Raw genomic sequence first — 21,242 nt, 5'->3', positions numbered from 1 at the left:
GGCAAAATGAATGACAAATCCATTTAAGCTGCAAATAGTTGGCACTGAGAGAGTAAAGGCTCGGCAAAATGCTGACTGTTAAAAGGTTATGCCATCTGGTTATACATTTAAGTTAAAATCAAAATCAAAACATTGCACCATGTTGCTGGATGGATGGACTTCAGCAGCTAATTTACACTTCATGCTGTCAGACTCTTAAACAGCAACACCACCATGTGACTCTCATGTGTAGTGTTTTACCTGACTGTACCATAATGCTCATTACAATCAAGATACTACACACTGTGCGTCTTTTTAAATAAAAACAAGTTCTCTGCCTTTTCCACAAGTGAAAGTTTGCATATATATTTCTAGTAATACTACTACCATATTGCTCTTCTTATATTTAACTACTGTAAATATACTTGTTTTTTGCTGATTGTACTTTTTCTTTAGCTGTTTCCCTCAATGGGGGATCGATAAAGCTTATCTCATTGTATCTTATCTAAAACATATTGTGTGAGAATTGTCTGCCATATACCACTACATTCCTTAATACCAGAAAACCTCAACACAAGTCAATAGAAAATGCATTTTTTTTAAACAGTTTAATAATGAACAGAGGTGATTCTGGAGTCTGTTGGGACCCCAGGCACAAAAGTGTTCCCCGTTATGTCATAATATGTTATATATGCTATCTTGTGTTTTATAAGATGAGATAAACCTTTATTCATGTAACAACAGAGAACTTTACAATAAAGACACACTAGGCTGCTCTGCTAGCTAAGTTAACTAATGTTAGAGGTCATTGAACAAACACCATCATTTTAAACGAGCATGCAGAAGTGATGTTAAGTGTCTCTCCCTCATAAGTAGGGCTAGAGTAGCAGCTTTCAGTCTTTTACTTTAATATTTCATCGCCACTCATTGACAAACTTAAGTTTTCACAGGACTAATGCATGCGATGTTTAGCAGCTGTCAATACTGACCTGGGGCCCAAGCAGTTGCCTGTTGACAAGTAGGAGCTCTTATAATGAAATATTACTATAAATAAATAAAAAAAATGCTGCAATATGTTAAAGTTTAGAATATTTCTGTTTTAATTAATACAGACACATCAATTCATTTAAGATCATCCCTGTATTTAATAACAAAAGTCATGCCCTAAAAAAAATAACGTTTGAAAATAAATGTATGTTTCAATTGAAGGTACTTTTATTCAGTCATAAAAACATTTAAAATGTAAAAGTTACAAGTGTAAAAGTGTTCTCTATCAGTAATCAATGATCATATGTTCAGTCCAACATTCAAGGAAACTCAAGACTGAAGTTCATGACTGTACAGCAGGAAATCAGATGGTCAGGGAGGTTTTCATTTTGGGATCAAACCCTTCAACCAGCCCGCTCTGTTCCTATCTAAGTGGTAAAACTTTCTCCTTCAGGCACTTCACATTTAAATCATACAATGCAATACATAAGGCTAAAAGGTAAGGCAAAGTGGGCGGGGTTTAAATCATGTCAAAAAGATTGTTGCAGGGGAAATCATGCACACATTAATGCATCTCGGCAGAACAAAAAATATAAACACAAAGGGGAAAAAAACATTTTATCTGAAGAAAAAAAACAACAGCATACTGTGTGAGTTGAGGTCAGTCAGCTATAGGTAAATTCAAAATCCAATTCTTACATTCACAAAAAAAGTATTACTAGTATTCTTTTCTATATTATTTCTTTATAAAAATGTTTACCTCCTGAGATGATGACTCTCACGTACAGTAAAAACTGTGAAACTCTGTGTAGATTTCAGAAGTTCATTTAAACACACATATCTTTCATTCAAGTGACCGTGATATCACTTTTGCTCCCTTGCAGATGTTAGAATCAGTTAGGTAACCAGAGTGTCATGTCAGACTAACTGAACAATAGAGATGTCCATAACACAAAAAAAAGAGCATGCTTCCTTAGAAAGCAGAAAAGATCAAATGTAAATTCTTAGCCACTGTGTAACAACAATGGACAGTTTATTTTATAAATGTACAAATGATTCTGCAAAAGGCAAATAAGACGAACTCTTAAAAAAAATGATTATACTCTGTAAGTAGGAATACTGATGCCATCATTCTGTACGTCGAAGGCAGTGTAGAAAGGAGAAATCTCCAGCAGCAGGTTCAGGCCTCATGACTCTTCAGTCTGTGTTGCTTCTGTTTCCCCTTCTCTATAGTGAGGTATTGCAGAGAGAGTTGTTTGAATGGGGCCAGACAGAGTGTCAAAGCTGAGGAGTGAGCTTTAACCTCTAAGAGGCTCTGATTTCCAACCCTTTAAGGTCTCTAACAGTGAGACTCCTTTTCATCAACGGGGAAGTAGCCATCCTTATTCGGAGTGGATCTTTGATGGAGGCTGTCGCCATCTGCTGAGTAGATGGCCAGCAGCTTCTCCTGGTCCTGCTTTGACTTCGGTAACTCCGGGGAGGGAGTGGTCAACAGAACAAGGCGCTGAAAAAGGAAAAACATGAACAATGACCGATTATTTTCAAAGAGCAGATATTATTAACCATATTGTTAGTGGAAGTTATCTCATGTCCCCTTCTGTTTCAGACAGAATTCCATCTATCTTGATTCAAGTCAAGCAAAGGGCAGATGAAACGTTGTTTAGGAAACAACCACGCAGTCTGCGGAATCAGTCTATTATTACCACTGAAATATGTTGTTCTCTGTTTTGGCCATTAAAGAAATCTAGGACCAGTAGTGCTGGAGAGCCTAGGAGTTATGAAGTGCATCCCATGTACAGAGGACTCTCTCTTCTCCCAACATTTCCTGTCTCTCTTCAGCTGTTCCCATCAAATCCTGAGGAAATGATCTTGCTCATGTAAGCTGCTAAATGTTACGCTTTCTTTAGCTAACTGCTGACTTTGTCTGCTTGTTGGTGCTGAGCAGGTAGAGTGTACTTATCTGAGCTTAAAAAACAGCAAACCTGCTGCAAAAAAGGCAAATAATAAGGACGTGACTTAACCGAACATTGGCCATTCCTGACTGTGTTAGTTTGTTCTATGATTGACCCTATTTTAAAAGCACATAATCATAGTATTTCCTCATTCTAAAATATTAAAGAGAGCAGCTTTAACGACCATTTAGCATGAATCCCTTCTTTTTTTTTCTTCACATTTTATTCTTCTGAAATGTTAAAATCATCATTGTATGTAAAAATACAATTATGTTTAAAAAAACATCCTAAAAGGAAAGCTTTAGCTCAACTTTACCTCTCTCAGCGTTCCAGGCGTGTAGTGCAGTTTCACAGCTATCCAGAGAGGAATACACATCATGGAGGACAGGGCCAGAATCCATCCGATCCCATTGCCCCACCAGGGGTACACATATTCATTATTATACTTCAGAGGTGAGTACTTGATCAGGGCAAAAGCAAAAGTCCCCTAAAGAAAGAGGCAGAGACATATTTAATGGTTCTGGGTGGGTAGATGTCGACTATACTACATACTGACATAGAAGTTATATATAAGATAGAAGGTATAATCAATATCTGTAATCTTTACTGCATTGAAACATAATCATTTACTATAAACAAAGCTGTTTTGTAGATTTGCAGTATTTGTATATTTAAATGTATTTCCAATATTGGCCAGCAGAGGTCGCTCTACCTTCATGAGAAAGGAAACAGCATGCATTATGAAATGATTGTGACACTTACAAAGCATGTTGCAGGGGTGAAGAAAAGCCAACAGTATTTGATGATAGGGCTGGGCCGATAGCCAATCATATCTTCTATGTTGTCATAGAAACGGTCAGCACCTGTAATCGGGAGAAAGGAGGGAAATAGAGTGGAAACTTACAATCGCAAGTATTAAGATTTACTCTGTTTGAATAGCAATATGTTAAAGACATTATGGTAATAATAAGCTTAATGATTGACAGAAGTTACTCCTTAGAAAACACAAGATCTGCTTCAATTCAATTTCTTACATTTATTTTATTCTCTCTTATTTAACTCTATAAAGTAATATCATCCCCACCATTTAGCCATTGCCTCGTAATCGGTGGGTTTCATTTTCCTTTCATTGATTGGCTGAATGTGGAAGGTCATATGGGGCAAGGGTGAAGAGTGCATGGTAAGAATAAGGCCTTTGTCTTATTAACACCGTGGATAAGCGTTACTGAATAGCTTGGCTGACACACTCACCATAAACCCACGCAATGCAAACAGTCTCGAAGACAGCCACAAAGAGCAGGCACATCCCACTGGCTGCATAGTAGTCAAAGAGCTGGAAGACGTACATGCCTCCCTGTGGAGACAGACATGAGATTATCATCCAATAAAGACAAGTAAAAGACAGAGTAAAACAGAAACTGCATCCAGAATGAAATAATCTCTGCACGTTAGGAAAGCCTCAGATCGTATTTGTTCAAAATCATATCTGTCTTCCCCTTGGCCTTGTAGCCATATGTTCTCTTTTCCTCTGTAAATACAACACACTCATTCTGACATGATTGCAAACATTTTTTGAAAGTGTATTCACTGAGACAAACCTCTGTCAGCATGATGAGCCCTAAGAAGAAGGACAACAGAGCCAAAGCCAGGATGAAGAGCTCCCTGCGGTTTTTACGACGGAAGGTGGAGGGATACATGTCCACCATGGCTGTCACCAGACTTTCCACACACACAAACTGATCAAGAGAGAAACATCAAGAATGTGAGATAGATATTTGCGTAAGTATGTTTGTACCATAGACTCTAGGTTTGTACCCATGGGTGTATGGGTCCCGCTGACCAGATACAAATCAACAAAGTCTGGCCAATGCGTGCATATTCACTGGATGAAAATACATGTTGCATGATTTTTAAGAAACGTGTTTGAGGTTATTTCATTGTAAATCTCTGTTTGAGAGTTTGTGTGGTGCAAATGTTGATCACACCTGACTGTCCAATCCCAGAAAGACAATCATAATGAAGAAGCAGCACGCCCAAAGAGGGGAGAAAGGCATCATGGACACAGCACGAGGGTAGGCTATGAAGGCCAAGCCTGGACCTGAATAAAACAGATTTTCAGAGTTATTTACTTAATGAAAAAATATTATAGATTGTTACTAGTAAAATCACAAAATTAATATATTGAGCATACAAACCCCTGTAATGCAGAAAGTGAAAAGATCTCGACCTTTAATTTATAATGGACAGCATGTTTTAGGGTTTCATAAATATAAAAGGACTTCGTCAAAGAACAAGTTTTAAATATTCTGCTTGCGTTGAGGTTACAGAATTGTGACAAACCAGATTCAGCTACTTCTGAGATGGGCACATTCTGCTCGTAGGACATGAAGCCCAGGATGGAGAAGATGGCGATACCTGCAATGAAACTTGTCCCACTGTTCAGGAAACAGAGGGACAGGCAATCCCTGGAAAAAAAAACACAGAGAGGAGCACATAATATTATGATTAAGAACTGTATGTGTACAAGTGAGGAGAACAGTATCCAACATGGTCTGGACTAGCCATTTGAATCCTTCTTATGGTAGTCCATCCATCCATCCACCTATCCATCCATCAATCCATCCATCCATCCATCCATTATCTTCCACTTATACGGGGCTAGGCCGTGGTGGGAGCAGGGTAAGCAAGTTGCCCCAGACGTCAACCAGGCGGCAACTAGGAGGCATCCTGATCAGATGCCCAAACCACCTTAACTGTTCCTTTTGATGCGAAGGAGCAGCGGCTCTACTTATGGTAATGTACTTTCAAACAACAGGTTGAATTTCAACCACATTGTAGACATCTCATCCTTACTTGTAGCAGTTGTTGTTATATTTGTTGTAGCTTCCCAAGGCAGTGAGGCAACCCAGGCAGATGGCATAGGAGAAGAAGATCTGAGTTCCAGCATCCATCCATACCTGAGGACAGGATCGAAGATCATCAAAACGAGAAACTACATTTAACACGACATGTAGGAATCCAGATCAGATACAATCTAAAATAACTTTTCTCTTTCACTTTTTTGGGGGAAAATTAGTTATATTTGCTGAAGAATTAAGTACTTTATTATGCTCCAAATATTGCACAAATCAACTTTCAAGAAGTGTTTTTTTGAGGATCATCACTGTTCTATTATGTACGCAGACTTGAGTCAACTCGAACTGTCAGGGTTTCTGAGCTTAACTCTCCCACTACTTTTCAATAAACACTTCATCACTGAAAGCAGTTCAAACAGCTGATTATGACAACAAATACAACTTGAACTTTTTCCACACTGTACACTTTTATAATATTATAGTTTGATAGTTACAACTAATTCAAACTTATGGTAAATGATGTATTTCTAACACTCCAACAAGACTGAATTCACCAACATACATGAGAAGGGACTGTCTGTTTTTTGTTTAAAGTAATGCTGATGTTTTACTACTTATAACTGTCTGTTTGATGAGACAAGGAACATCATTCCATTTGTAATGTTAAGTTGATACGACAGATACCAAACGAAATGTAATGCTACAATACAATACGATATGTAAATTGTTGGATGTACTTTTAGGACATACTGTGTGGCTAAGTTACTAGGAGTTGTTTTTATCCTTGAAATTTTTTTTGAGCGGCCCTTCTGCCATGGACTGATGCCTGTAACCCAGGCTCCTACGTTCCTTTTGCCTCTCTACTCAACAGTGACGTGAGGGTTCGTGTGCCATACACCCGGGATTTGTGAGGTTGATGTGTAGTTTTTTTTTTTAAACGACAGGCATTTTGGAAACCCCAGACACACGTGTTTGTGCACTTTTGGCACTTTTGTCTAACTGATTACCTTCCTCCAACCGTTACAGATACAGATGATATGACAAAAAATTCAATTCAATTAAATTTCAATTCCAATGCTGCACACATTAAGCCGAACTCTTAGTGGCAATATAAGTAAAGCAGGCTATCTGCTCACACCAACTTAGCTGTTCAATTAAACACAAGCTAACTCCTATCTTGACATCCTGAAACTCCTTAACTCACCCTCTCGACCAGGTCTCTCCCAAGCACAAATTATACAGCACTTTTTGATCACCTCTTTGCACACTGAATCCCACTTCAAAAATGTAAACAAGGGTTCTCTTTCTGCTTGTAATTCTAGTGAAGTGCACTCAGGGCACTGGGGCATGTTTTAGATACCTGTCAGCCAGCACTGAAGATCTGATTGACAAGGAGTCCAACCAAAACCACAAGCACTGAACACAACCTAACACAAAGGCACCAACTCCACCAGCCATGCTTGTCTTGGCCAGCAGACACAGGTCTTGCATTCATCCAAAGGGCCCAAAGAGGGTTTGCAAAGGGCCCCTCTTTTAGATTTTCACACTGGTTGAAAAGTCCCTGTTACCATCGTTCCCAATCCATTGTCTTTTCTTTCGCAGTGCATAAGTCCTTGACATTTTGCTGGACAAATCATGAGGCACTGTCTCTCATAACTTATGGTTCTGGTCATAGCGAAGGAAGCGATAAATGCGATGTTTTTTGAGAAAGGATGTGATTGATGGACACAAAAAAGTGTTTGACATTGAAGACAGAACTAGAAGTATTTCTCCCAAAACCTGCATTAAGTGATTGTTTGGCCACATAGTTGAAGCAGAAGTATGCCATGAACGCAACGTTGTCAAAATTATCATTGATAGTGATTTTTCAAGCATGCTAGCAAATAGTTTTTGTTTCTAGTAAATAAGGCACCACATTATTTTTAGGGGATTTATATGTCTGTCCACAACTTTAAGTGAAACCCAAAAGAGGGCATATCCTTAATGAAGCCACTGGGCAGGGTAGCTGTGAACATTTTGAGTAAATTTATGTTCTTAAAACTGGACTGAAACTATCGCAGCATGGGTGAGATTGACAATATCAGTGTATAATGTATCTGTTTAATTCTGGATGTATTCTAAATTCAATACCAAGGCATGAAAACCCTTTGGTGAACATTAAAATGGTGGTAGACATTATATTAAATGTTTCATTTTGAGCTGCATGTGAAAGAGTTTATTCTCTTGTAAATCATCAAAACAAGAGTACAGTATGTCAGCAAGTCTGTTTTCGGGATACCTGTGGATCAGACAGACGTCCCAAGTCAGGGTAGAGGTAGAAGTGGATTCCCCTCATGGCTCCTGGCAGCGTGACCCCTCTGATGAGCAGGATCAGTAGCATAGCATAAGGGAAGGTGGCCGTGAAGTAAACCACCTAAAAAAGAAAGAGGTACATACTGTACATGATGACAAGATTTTGTCAGAAATTCTTTCCTCTATAGAAGTGTGCTAGGGCTAAAATTGAACTGTTTGGTCATGTAAAAACTTTGATATTATACTATAATACATTTTTAAAAACCATTGGCACTAGCTGCCTAATTTTTGTATAATCTGTTCCTTCTCCTACTGTGGAATACTTTGTGCATACATGAAGCCACAAGGAAAATGTATATCAAGCCAAACATGCACTTTATACGAGAAAAACAGCGGAAAAGTATTGATTAAATGACCAGACTCTATTCTCCCTACTCTAAGGTAAAAGTTAGTCATGAGCTCAGGTTTCACCTTGCCAGTAGACTTGACTCCCTTCCAGATGCAGAAGTAACAGATGACCCAGGCAACGGCCAGACAGACAACCAGGTCCCAATTCAGAGAGCCAATGTCATGAATACCTGAGGAAATTCTCAACACTCTTCGCCTGTGGCCAACGCAAAAATGAGGTTAATATTAGAAATGTTTTATCTACATTTTAAAGAATGCTAATGATTTCATATTTCATTTGACCTCCATTATTAAAGATAAAATACAGTTGTATTTAATCTGGCTAATATTTAATCAAGCTATGAAGCTCAGGGTCTATTAGCGATTCAAAAGGCTTTCTAGAAAAAACAGTAAAAGTTCAGATAAGCTTAACAATGATGCATTATTTAAATATGCAAAAAAATAAAAATACTTAAGATGGAATATTCAATTACTTTAAAGTACTTGGTAAGTTGCATATTTCGTGTACTTTGTTGGCATGTGAAGCTGTTCGAGGACACAGTCAAACAAAAAGGGCACTTACTCCCAGAACTCAATGACAGGAGAGGTGGTGTTCTCATGGTGATTGATGGAGCTATTCCCCCTCTGAAATGCCATACAGGAATCTTGAATGAAGGAAAGACAAAAAGACATTCAGTCCTGTGAAGAAATCCAAGCTTTCTCCAAGGTTTCCAAGTTACACACAGGCGAGTGAAACAATTCAACCATTGAGACGGAGGCGACAAAAGGTGCAGGGATATTCTCAGCTCGATATAAAATGAAAGCATAAATGAATGAAACTATGAAAGGGAAAACCTGAGAAAAGGCCACTTGAATATTTGCATCATTGACTTAAAGTCGTATAAACAAAGTCAAAAGTCAATAGCCACGTTAGCTGATTAATGCTAACATGCAGGCATGTACACCATATTGTTTGGGGTGTTAGCATGCTAACATTTGATTATATGGAACTTAGCAAACAAAACGGGATCTGATGGGTTTATAGCATAAGATGAAAAGTATGGTGATTAGCAATTTTATCTCATGCTGACAGGTAAGCGAAATGTGCAAAGTTTCACAGTTATCCATTAAGTAGACATTTCTGATCAAGACATTTCCCCCCAAATCTGAACTCAATGACGGCACAGCTCTTAAAGACAAGACATTACCAAGGTCATGTGGTTTCAACCAATGTAGACAGTTAATGGCTGTTCAGAATTTCATGGCAATCCTTCAATGATTGTTAAGATATTTTGGTCCTGCCTAACATTTAAACTTGCAGAAGCATGACAAAGACAAAGACAAAGCTAAACTTGATCCGAAGTAAACGTATGTCCAGTAGATATCTAAATTTGGTTTTTGGCCTAATGGCCTTTGTCCCACCTGTGTTCCATGAGTTGTTGCAGGAGGCCCAGGGCAGATCCCAGGTGAAGGAGTTGGACAGATAGAAGATGGCCCAGGATAACACGACGATGTAGTAGATGTTGAGCAGAGCAACAATAACCTGGGTGGCATAGCCCACTCCTGGAACAAACAGACGAAAAAAACTTTCAGCTTATGCTCCAAGCATTATAGTTCTGCCATTATCACTATTAAAGAGAAAAATGTAAATGTACAGCTTCTGACACACAATTCAAACCAATACTATTGCCTGTTCAAATGACCACATCACAGTAGAGTTAATTAAATGCACAACAGGGCAAAATTTGATGTTAAACTCATGCTCCAAAAAATGAGCCTACGCTTGACTGAACTCTTAATCACCTTTCATACTATCGCCTAAGGAAATTAAAATGCATGATTAAAAAAAAAAAATTGGAAGGCAGAAATCCGATCATTAGCCCGTGCTGGGTGCTTGCCAACCGTTACAACAACATGCTTTGTTATCCCACATTCGTACACCAAATGTAGAATTGTTGGCACTCAAGCATGCACACAGACACAGACTCTCCAAACATACACAAATGCAAATATTGAATACTGACAAGCACACATGCCCTAAACACATTGTGCACATTTCTGATATTCCTTTTCATTGTACATTGTCACAGACATATTTTACTGAGTCACTGGTTGGTCATTATCCATTTTTCACACCCACTAAGCTAGGTGTTCACCCTTATAAGCTTTCAAAGGTGGTTTAACGTCATTAAACTTTAATCAATTCATCTTTTGAATACCTTCAAATAATGGGCAGATTTTCCTCCAGCAGGTGATGCCTCCCTCACTGGTGTACTGACCCAGAGCCGTTTCAAGGAAAAAGACGGGGATTCCACAGGCAAACAGGAAGATGAGGTATGGGATGAAGAAGGCACCTGTAACAGCACAAAAAGCTTCAACATGGTACAAAGCAGTGTATAGGTGGAGACTAGTCATTTTTTAAATTCATTATTTAAAGTGAAAAGTATTTGAATGAGTTCAAGCATATTGAATTGTAAATTAATGTTTCTAGGTAATAATTAATGCAGACTTATATTTGTCTTTAAGCTCTGTCTGCTGTATTATTATTAGACATTAGCAAACTGACTTCAAAAATGTGTCTGGCTGTTTTCCTAATTTAAATTAACGATTTCCTTCCCTGATCAATAGATGTCCTTGGAATAGATCACATATTAACTTCTGTATTATCCGCTCCTAGACTACAACACCTACGACTTATCTATCCTTACAGATTAAGACATACTTAAACCAATAGCCTGTTTCTAGGGGTAATGTTTTCACCACACACCCTGATGTTGAAGATAAATATGTTAACAGAAACCTCAAGCTTGTTAAGAGGTGATAAGATATTATGCTACAGATAAGTAACCATCACTCACCTCCTCCGTTCTTATAACAAAGGTAGGGGAAACGCCACACATTCCCCAGGCCAATAATTTCTCCAGCCACAGACAGAACGAACTCGATTTTGTTTCCCCACTGACCCCTCTCTATCATCTTCTCCTCTGTGCTGGGCACGATGTCCAAAGGCCTGCTGTGCCCATTGGAGGGTTCCACCTTAGACATGTTTTCCTGGTCATCTGTGCGTCCTACGGGTAACATCAGAGAAAAATGTAAAGGAGTTACAAAATTGAAAAGCTAGACAAGTGGAAAAAGACCAGATGTAGACAGCAGGGTGGTGATGGGTCAAGGGTTATTATGGCAGGGAAGCATGTTGAATGTTTTAGCAGGGATGGGAATTATGTTGGCACAGAATTGAAAGAAAATCCATTAGAATAAGTTCAGAGTTCACATGTCTTCTCTGTCTAAAAAAACTTTAATTTAGGCCTATGTCAATGCAGGAGTGATGATGACTGTTGACTTTAGTGTTTTATGCAATTTGAGGTCAGTGAGAACCCTTGCAAAGTGCATACTATAGGCTACTTTACTCTAGGTGTTCTGTAGCCTATTCGGAGTCACAACAGGTGTTAATGTCAACTTGTCAGAGGGATTCAAGGAATCAACAAAACTGTGCGTTTTTGACAATGATTATGGACCTTAAATAGGCTATTCGCGAACAAACAAAGGATAGAATATTGACAAAGCCGAGGCAAGCCTGCCTATTCCTGCAATAAGGACGCTGAATACACCGTGATGTCAACCATGGAGGAGGCAGTAGACAATAACCGCCTGAATACGAAGTAGCTGAATAAATACTGTAATTATGCACTGTTAGCTTCAACTAATCTTCTGTCATTTTCTCTGGGCCTCTTCCTAATGTTAGCTACAGCAGGGGATGCAGTAATAAGCGCAGGTAGCTTCAACCTAAACTTCTGTCGTTTGCTCTGTGACTTGGGCTAATGTTAGCTTCAGCTGGTGCTGCATTATTATTGTAAGTTAGCTTTATTAGCTTAATGTGAGCTTATCATGTGCTGCGTGCCTCTGGTTGATGTTAGGAAGGGCTGGTTATGCATTAATACTGTAAGTTTGTGTTGTCGGTTAAGGAGGCTTGAGTCTGTCATGAGCTCTGTTGCTCGGGCTAACTCAAGTTAGCTACAACTGGTATGGTGCTGCTAGCTAGCTGGGTTTTTTAAGTGCTGTTTCCATAGTGATGCAATATGAATCTGCTTTACCTTCAAGTATTTGACCCAGTATGCATAGAATTAATTGTGGTTGTGATATAGGCTGCATTTAGTAATGTGCATTTAGGTTATATTCCCAGAAAATTGAATCAACATTACATGTCATTAGACTTAGACCTAGACTTTCTTCCTAGAATAGTACCTTACAGTGCAGGTACGAACGATATTTCATTGCAGTTTTCTCGTTATAGTGCAGGATAAAAAAACAGCAGCAAGTATTTACATAAGAATAAGGTGCAGACATAAATAGGTATAAAAAGGAAACTATGTATAACATTACTACAAAATATATTGCACATGTGTACTTTTATATTATATTGCACAGTCCAGTGAGGTAGTCCTGTGTGGGGTTTGAGGGGGGATGGAGGGCTTATTATTTTGCGTTCAATAGTCTTACAGCTGGTGTCAAAAATCCCCCCTTCTTACCAATCCAATTACAACTCACTGGTGAGGATACTGGTTACAATTAGTTTCTGTGAGTGTGTGTCGGTCATTACGAAGGAATTTGGCTTATTTAAAGGTTAACCACACTAATAAGAGACAATATTACATTTCAGGACCTTGGCTAGTTCTGAGTTACTTCCCATTGTACATGTCATGTGTTTATGTTTATGTGTGCTATATGTCACATTTGGGTTGGATGAGGTCACTAATTGCTTGATGTTACATGACCATGTTAGAGGCTTGTCAAGCCTTTGGCAAGACCCTAGTTTCAGGGCCAGCGCTGCTGAAAGAATTTCCCTCTGTATAGAGGAAACAGACAGCTCACTGACTGTGCTCACTCCTGTCAGCTTGCATTAACAGCTCTCTCCCGAACCCTTCTGTTACCCCTTTTCCTTTCTCTGAAGCTCCTCACGGTCGCTGTTGCAGGCCAAATTCAACCAAATTGGTCATCATTCTGCAGGGACACACTCAAACTAATTCACAAGAATACATGTCGAAACAAAATCACCTTCCCTTTCGCACACGTTCACACAAACAAACTCATTTCATGTTGTGGGACTTGGTCTCATAGGGTCAAGGAAGCTGTCTGTTTTTAAATATTTAGTTCTGACAACAGCAACACATAGGAGGGAAATCCCATTTTGCCAGAAGTCTTGTTTGCAACCACCTTTAGGAATGTACTCCTACTGGCAACAGGGCAGAGGTGGAGCACAAGTGTTACTCTGTGTACCGTGTTGATGTGGTTGGAGGTTGGACCTTGTTTAGTGCCAAAACCTCCAGCATCAGAGCCAGATTGTGGCCTGAGGTAAAAATAGAGCCCCTTGTTTTCAGGAGGTACTTGGTGGGAATGAAGGCTTGGTGCAACAAAAGCAGAGGAGCCCCTCTGCTCTGTGCTGGCAAATGAGAATCCTCAATGGCCTTGCAGCCAGATCACAGTTTCCCTCACTTTTTCATTTTTTTTTGTGTGTGTGGGTGCTAACACACAAGTCAAATATCACACATTCAAAACCCTTTCCTCTTAAGGGGGGGCTTAAAAATATTATCATTTATAGACTGCAGTAGTTTTCACATGTAGATACTTGTGGCGGAGAGGCACATTTTAAGAAAAAAAAAACAAGATGGAGTGACTTCATTGAGGTGCAGTGAAGCCTTATCCAAGGAAACAGTGCAAATTTCACCTCTTTTTGAAAAGCTATGACTGACTGAGCTTGTGAGTTAGTGACTGACAGACTGACCTATTAGATGATTGACTGACTGAATGAATTGACTTTATTTCAGACCCATAGGTCCATATCAAGTCTTTCTAATTTCATCAACTAACTTTTTTTCTTTTGCAAACTTGCACTCTCCAGGCCAAACAGACACAGCCTCAAGTGCTGTCACATGAGGCAAATTTGTCTAACTTTTTATAGCTTTCTCTGACCCACACAACCCCTTTCACTAACATATTTCATTGTTGAGACCCCCCACCCTGACAGCCACCACAATATACAAAATTCTTGCAACCAAGGTTCCTGATAAGAATTTTAAGTGTTTTGACCCACAGCGGGTTAAAACACGTAAATGACACCATGATGACATCATCAGGTTTTATCTTCAAAGTTAGAAAGCTCCTTCCATAGTCAATGAAGGCTTCTTACTACTGAGCCTTATATTCAAATTGACAGAGTTGCCCTTTAAAGACCTGTATTTAAGTATTAGCGGCATCTAGTGGTAAGGTTGAAGATTACTCCTCTCACCCTCCTCTTTTCAGGGTGGGATTCCGCAACAGCGCTGTTACGAAGCTCCTCTGTCATTACTTCATTGTACATTCATATTGATTCATTAACGGCGTAATATTGGTGTCAAAGTCTGTGAATTCACCATAGACTGTAAATATTAATGGACAAGGCCTGAGTGATGTCACCGATCTGCTACAGGGGGCTGCAGAGGCTCATCGGCAGCAGCCACCATGACACCATCCTGTCGTAGTCTAACTTTCAGACAATCTAATGACAGACTAAGAGCTGGAGCCAAAGAGGGTTTTAAGGTTCTTAACAAACCGTTAAATCGCACCCACCTGTCGATCAGGTCGGCTATGCGCGCCTAACTGTGGATAACAGGTATCGTTCATTAAATCAAAATGGATGCATTATAAAAAGAGTCACCCCCCGTACAGTGTGTGCCAATGAGGATATCAATTACCGTATTTTCCGCACTATAAGGCGCACTTAAAAGCCTTTAATTTTCTCAAAAAACGACAGTGCGCCTTATAATCCGGAGCGCCTTATATATGGATCAATTGGTTAATTGGTTGATCCATACTGGTTGTACACGGCGCTCAGTGACACTGACTCGGATAATGACGAGAGGGAGCCGGGCATGTTGGATGCCGTACTCGCCCAACTGTTCAATTCGGACACTGAAGAAGAAGAATTCGAGGGATTCATGGACGGGGAATGAACTGAAAAAGTGAGCTTTACGTGTTATACGTAACTGAACAATGTTGAGTTATGCACTAACGTTTGAATTAGCGGTATCAGACTGTGTTTCTTTTACGTGTTTACAACTGAACAAGGCTGGGAGATATTGTGAATATGCACATTAACGTTTGAACAACGTTGAGTTATTGTGAATGCACTAATGAATGAACAATTTCGAGAGTTACTATATTGTGAATGCACTAACGTTTGATTTAGTGGTATCAGACTGTTTCTTTTACTACGTGTTTACTGAATCAGGGAAAAGTTCCCCTCCACGTTTGGGAGAAGAGGAGTGGATGCATAACGCAACCCCAGTCAAACGTTTGACTGCAGTATCTTCTATTCTATGCGCCTTATAATCCGGTGCGCCCTATATATGAAAACAGTTCTAAAATAGGCCATGCATTGAAGGTGCGCCTTATAATCCGGTGCACCTTTTAGTGCGGAAAATACGGTAATCAAGCCAATATAATTTTTTGAACCAGGCTGTAAATATGTGTTAATTTCTGCTGTAAAATCGAGCATTTTTGAATGGGGAGTGTATGAGACTTCCGGGGCTCTTGGAGCCAGCCTCAAGCGGACCTTTGACAAACTGCGGGATTTCAAACTTCCACATTGGCTTTATTTTTCAACACCGGAGGTTGCCGCTTGGAATTCACATTGTATAATGGCGTTGTGGAAGCATGATGTGTAGCGCAGTACACACACCGCTGTTCTCCCCCGCTGGCTGTGCCGATCCCATTTAGCCCCTTCAGCGCCTCTGTAATGCCTAAGTTACTACCTCCTACGGCAGCACAGAGGTGAAATCACTTCGTCCACCCATTACGCCTCTGTGACATTCATACTGAAGGAGAGACTTCACAGAGGGCGTAACTATCGAACCTTGATGGGCAGTCTGAATAAGGGAGTCTGAACCAGAAACTGCAGTGGAGCAAAATGGGCACTCTGTAGAAATAAATGACAAACAAAAACAAGAGTGCTTTTTTTTAGATGGTAACACATACAAAAATATACTTGTAAATATTTTTAAAAGTATGATAGATGTATAATATAGCATTTCATAATTTGATTCAGTATTTTTATTGAGTATTTTTTTGTGATTTCAGATACATTTAAGGTTTTAACTGAATCTAACTGAATATAGCTTTTATGTAAAATCTAATGTTACTGTGTTTTATATGTCTTATGTACAAGCTGCTTCAACCCAATTGCCCCTTGTTGTTTTTATTGTATTGAATTGAACTGAATAACATCATATTATCCAAATATTTTGCCAGCAACTCTAAGGGATCCCCAGTATAACAGTTGGACCTGTTAACCCCAGTATGGTCAGCAATGCCCTGCTGCCCCTCTATGGAGTTCTTTCTCTGTTTGTGTTACAAAAGGAGTGGTAGGAAATGTCCGTTGTTGGGCCTAAAACCTACAACCACACTCAACAGGGATGTCTCATGGCGCACTCTCACACTAGGCAATCTTCATAGGCACGCTTCATAATTACGTAAAGCCATGCATTTGTTGTATTATGACCTTGTACAAGCGGAAACCGCGCTCAAGTCCGGTTAGTCTTGGAGCAGTGTGAGAGCAGGCCAGTGGGGGAATAGGGAGGGGGGGCAATCGTGCTTAGGCACGGTATGGGACAACTTTGCTATAGTGTGAGTGTGCCCTAAGTGTACTCATGAAACCCTCGACACATGCTCGGCACAAGTTGTAGCATAAGTAACAGCTGATATTGGTCCTGTTGACAGACATTGTGATAGCCTATGTATACCTGTTGTGTCTCATCAATTCAATGCTGGCAAGCTAGTATATTAACTGCTCATTCAGAGAAGCTTTTTTTAAGTTTAAGTTTTTATTAAACTCTGATTTGCATGGTAAAAAGTGAAATGATTTATCAGTAGTATGGAGTAAAGCCGTTTTCACATACACTCCTGTAGATTCCTAGAAAATTTCAGACAGACCCCCCTCCCTGAAATCGTCCTGACTTGCTTGTTCACACATAGCGGGATAAAGAAGAAGGAGGAGTCTCAGGAGGCAGTACATGGCGTAAAAACAACACCACAAGCAACATAATCTGATGCTATGATGATCATTTTTGCCTTTATCAGTGCTTGCAGTTTGGCAGACAGAAAACATAATACATGTAAATCAGTTTCATTAGGTGCACAGAGATCGCACCAGATGTGGGCATACAATCTATGGTTGTACGCCTGCCGTATAGGATATAAATGTGATCATCACCCCCGGCCACTCCTCTTCGCTCGTGCTAAATTTTCCTGAATATTACCTGCTGCATTCAAACATCTGCTCGCCCCGTCTTCACAAACAAAATGTACTAAGGGGCTGGAAAGAAAAATTCTGGGTAAAGTTAAAGTAAAGATTAAGCTGTTTTGCATTCACACATTCTGCTTAACCTGAAAATTCAATTTTGTGTGTAAAAGCAGCAACACACTGCCTCAGAGAAATATCAGTGACCTGTAGTTTGTAAGAAACATTCTTAGCAACAATTTAAATTCATCAAATCCCATAGCTCATTTGACAACAGACACAATTATTTTAAACATTGGTATCTGTATCTGCCTTGTTTTTCACAGTCAGTGCATTTCTATAAGTTTTAGCTGCTTTTAACATCAAAATAGTTACACTAACATTGTCATGTTCCACGTTCTTAATTTAGCTTCATGCTCTAAAGACATCCTTCTTAATTTTGGTTTATGTTGATTATTTATCATGATGCTGAATACAAATATTGCATGTATAATTCAACCACCCCACCAGTGTGAGTGACCCTAACTCCCTCCACACTCTGATTCTGATGGTACTTAAAACCCATTCATAATATCCGTACAGATTGGAACAAAAGCCTGAGGATGCCTGAGCCTGTGGGTCTTTGTAGCATCTCATGAACAAAGACAGTAATCTGGCACAGGTTCTGAACCCGTGCAGCTCAGAGTTACATATTCATACTGTCCTGTACTCTGAAGCTCCCACAGTTGGCTAATTGCAGGCTAATATATAACCGGGTGAGTTATATAAGTTAGGGACATCAATGCCACAAGTATACCTGTTTGCAGAGCAGATTTTCCTGTTACAATAGCCCATATGCCTACATATTGATGGAGATGGAAGTTATGATTTAAAAACCGGGCTGTGCTAAAAAAGCACAATTTGAAGGTAATAGCATGAGCTGTGTTTTAAAAATGCATCGTGCTTTTGATTCATTCATGAACATTTCATTCAATCATAACTTGCAATGTAATGTGCCTCATAGAGTGAGCATTTAATGTTAAAAAAAAAAAAAAGATATTTTTGATCGCAAACAAAATCTGTATTTCATGTGGATTTTAGTTTGAGGTAATTTCCTCTGATAAACAACTTACATGCTTTTGAAGTTCTTCATAACTGTAAATGAACAACAGGCCATACAAACAACTCTGTCTTTAAATACACATCCAGTCACATTTAATCTACCATCCCATTACAGCATTGTACAGCATGATTCTTTAACAGATACATTATAAGAGTGAACTTTTGATTTCTGGATGCACAGTCTCTGTATGTAATATTTAAATAGTGCAGGCCCTGCATGCTATATTTGCAAAGCAGAGGTCTCTCAAAATGATTATGTAAGAGAAATGTCATGGCGCTTTCACTGAGTATAGCAATAAACAAACCATCAGGTACAAATTTAATCTTGATTATGTTAAAAATATCTTATGAATACCGCTTCTTTTCCCTAATTATCCATAGTTGATTTAGAAAAATGTTATCAATATTCAAAGGCACTCACCTTTCATGTTTGACAGCAGATTGGAGACGTGAGTAAATTCAGGCCTGCTGCCGTTTCAGGTTTCACTAAATAACACTCATGCAGGGGAGGAGATCTGAGAAACTAACGACTTTCATGCAGCCTGCACTGAGGTTTTCCCTCTGAGTTGCCCCTCTCTGACAAACCCCCCCTTTTCCTCTCCCATTCAGACACCGCCACACACAAACACACAAACAGCACACTAGAGGTCTGTGCTGTCTCAGCGTGGTGGGCTGATTGCATAACCTTTTGACACACACATTCTCCCAGGGCCTTTCTGTCCAGAGAGCAAGCAGAAAGTATAGAGGGAAGCGCCTGGTACGACGTGTATGAATATGTGCAAAGATCCGGACTATATCCGAGATTTGGTTAGATGATGACTTAAAGGAAATTAAAACGCTTCATTTGCATTTGTTTTCATTTTATTGTTATTATTATTATTATTTGTGCATCTAATTCCTAACATATTGTAAAAGCACCCATTTTTTTGGTTGTATTTTCTGCCTTATTGTAACCAAAACATCGCTCCTGTTTCATGAAGCCCCTGCACAGATCCTTAATTCAGCACCCCCAAAAGAGTCTTTATTCCTTCCTCACAGACCCAGTTGCCCATTCAGAACATTTTCCCACCGCAGGGGTCCAGAGTGGCCGGTTCAAGGCATTTGTTAGAAGGTCACAATCCAGAGGGTCTTTATGGAGGTGGGGATAGGGGGGACTGAGTGACTGCTTTTCCTGTCTGAAATCTTTCAGGATCAGGTCTCTTTATTTGTAAACTTCCTAACCCCCCCCCCCTCCCACACACCTCAAATCGAATTATAATTCAAGACACACAACACATTTGCAAAGCCGTCTGCCTGACATTAGTTTTGTGTCAGTTTTGACTTTCATTGTATGAACACCCAACCTGTTTAAGTTGCCTAGAGTCAGTTCAAAAATCTGTAAATAAGCAGAAGCCAACTAGCTTGAAATAAGTCGTTTTTTGTAACATGTTGTCACCTAAAGTGTCTTGAGTCCCTTTGACACTCAGGACATTTTCAAGATAATATTCCTAAAATGTTTTACACATGTTCCTATAGACTGTATATAGACCATTTCCTTCAGATGCTAAAAGGAGGAAAATATTCACTTTTTAGGACAGCTTACATTCAAACCTGCAGCAGGTTGAAGCGAGATGCCACTGCAGGGCGGCCTGTCAAAGTCTGGATTTCCCCCGGATCGGGCTATACATGGATGTAGTCTCAGTGACATCACCCTTGGTTTCTGAAGTGGACTTTTAAAGCCTATCAATCATGTTTTGCCATATTGGAAATGCTGTCTCAAATTGAACTTTCATTCAACCTAACAGGCAAATAGTTGGAGCTGAGGAGGGCCTTCAGCCTCGTGACAAACAGCTAAAACCCACGTCTCACAGGTCACTGCTCAGATTGTCATTTACTTTAAATAGGGTTGTTTAGAGTAAATGCTTCACGTTAAAGATCTCAGCATTCACTTTAGGTTGAAATGTAATCCATAGCTGGGCAGACATTGAGGGGACTCGCTCACAAGACTTGTTAATTTTTAATATTTGAGCTGCTCGAGCCAAAAGAAGTGCACACATCAAAATAACTGTTGCAATTTGAGGTCATTGGAAGACAACTTATATATTTTGACTGGACTGCATGTTTTGTTATTGATGGATTGATCAATGAATTAGATGAAGACACCTCCAATCTTTCTACATTTTGAGGTTTTTTGAAAAATGAAATGTCTAATATTGGTCTACCCGTATATGCAATATAATTCAAGAGAGGCCTTGAAAATAAGGGGTCTCAAACCTGAGAGTTTCTCATGGTTGCTCTCCAGATTCATATGCCCGCGTTAACAAAATGTTGAATTCCAAACATCTGTGACAAACAACTGAGTATAAAAACTGTTCATGAAATCACAAGTGAGTTAAAGGTGTGTACACAAAGATTACACGGTATGTCAACATCACGATG

The 21,242-nt window shown here is 39.4% G+C and overlaps 1 protein-coding gene across 1 annotated transcript; it reads right to left on the bottom strand.

The window, feature by feature from the left end:
- Window positions 1-1,172: 1,172 nt before the first annotated feature.
- Window positions 1,173-19,454, bottom strand: slc6a13 (solute carrier family 6 member 13). Its single transcript, XM_020660758.3, has 15 exons — window positions 19,246-19,454; window positions 11,311-11,520; window positions 10,672-10,806; window positions 9,875-10,015; window positions 9,036-9,117; window positions 8,537-8,669; window positions 8,052-8,186; window positions 5,772-5,875; window positions 5,259-5,383; window positions 4,904-5,016; window positions 4,517-4,654; window positions 4,170-4,272; window positions 3,681-3,781; window positions 3,235-3,405; window positions 1,173-2,470 (listed from the first exon to the last, which is right to left on the bottom strand). The coding sequence occupies exons 1-15, from the start codon at window positions 19,250-19,252 to the stop codon at window positions 2,306-2,308; spliced, it is 1,863 nt and encodes a 620-aa protein (XP_020516414.1). The 5' UTR covers window positions 19,253-19,454; the 3' UTR covers window positions 1,173-2,305.
- Window positions 19,455-21,242: the final 1,788 nt, after the last annotated feature.

Source organism: Labrus bergylta, chromosome 7, assembly GCF_963930695.1.
Source record: "Labrus bergylta chromosome 7, fLabBer1.1, whole genome shotgun sequence".
Taxonomy (NCBI): Eukaryota; Metazoa; Chordata; class Actinopteri; order Labriformes; family Labridae; genus Labrus; species Labrus bergylta.
Note: the sequence above shows the minus strand (reverse complement) of the source record. Positions and strands in the feature narration are given on the sequence as shown.

Bases quoted from the DNA above. Each gene is read 5' to 3' on its own strand.
- slc6a13 (XM_020660758.3), bottom strand. The intron at 10,807-11,310 runs GTGAGTGATGGT...GTGCTGTTACAG, and splicing joins TTGTTATAAGAACGGAGGAG to GTGCCTTCTTCATCCCATAC. The intron at 9,118-9,874 runs GTGGGACAAAGG...CCTTCATTCAAG, and splicing joins CAACAACTCATGGAACACAG to ATTCCTGTATGGCATTTCAG.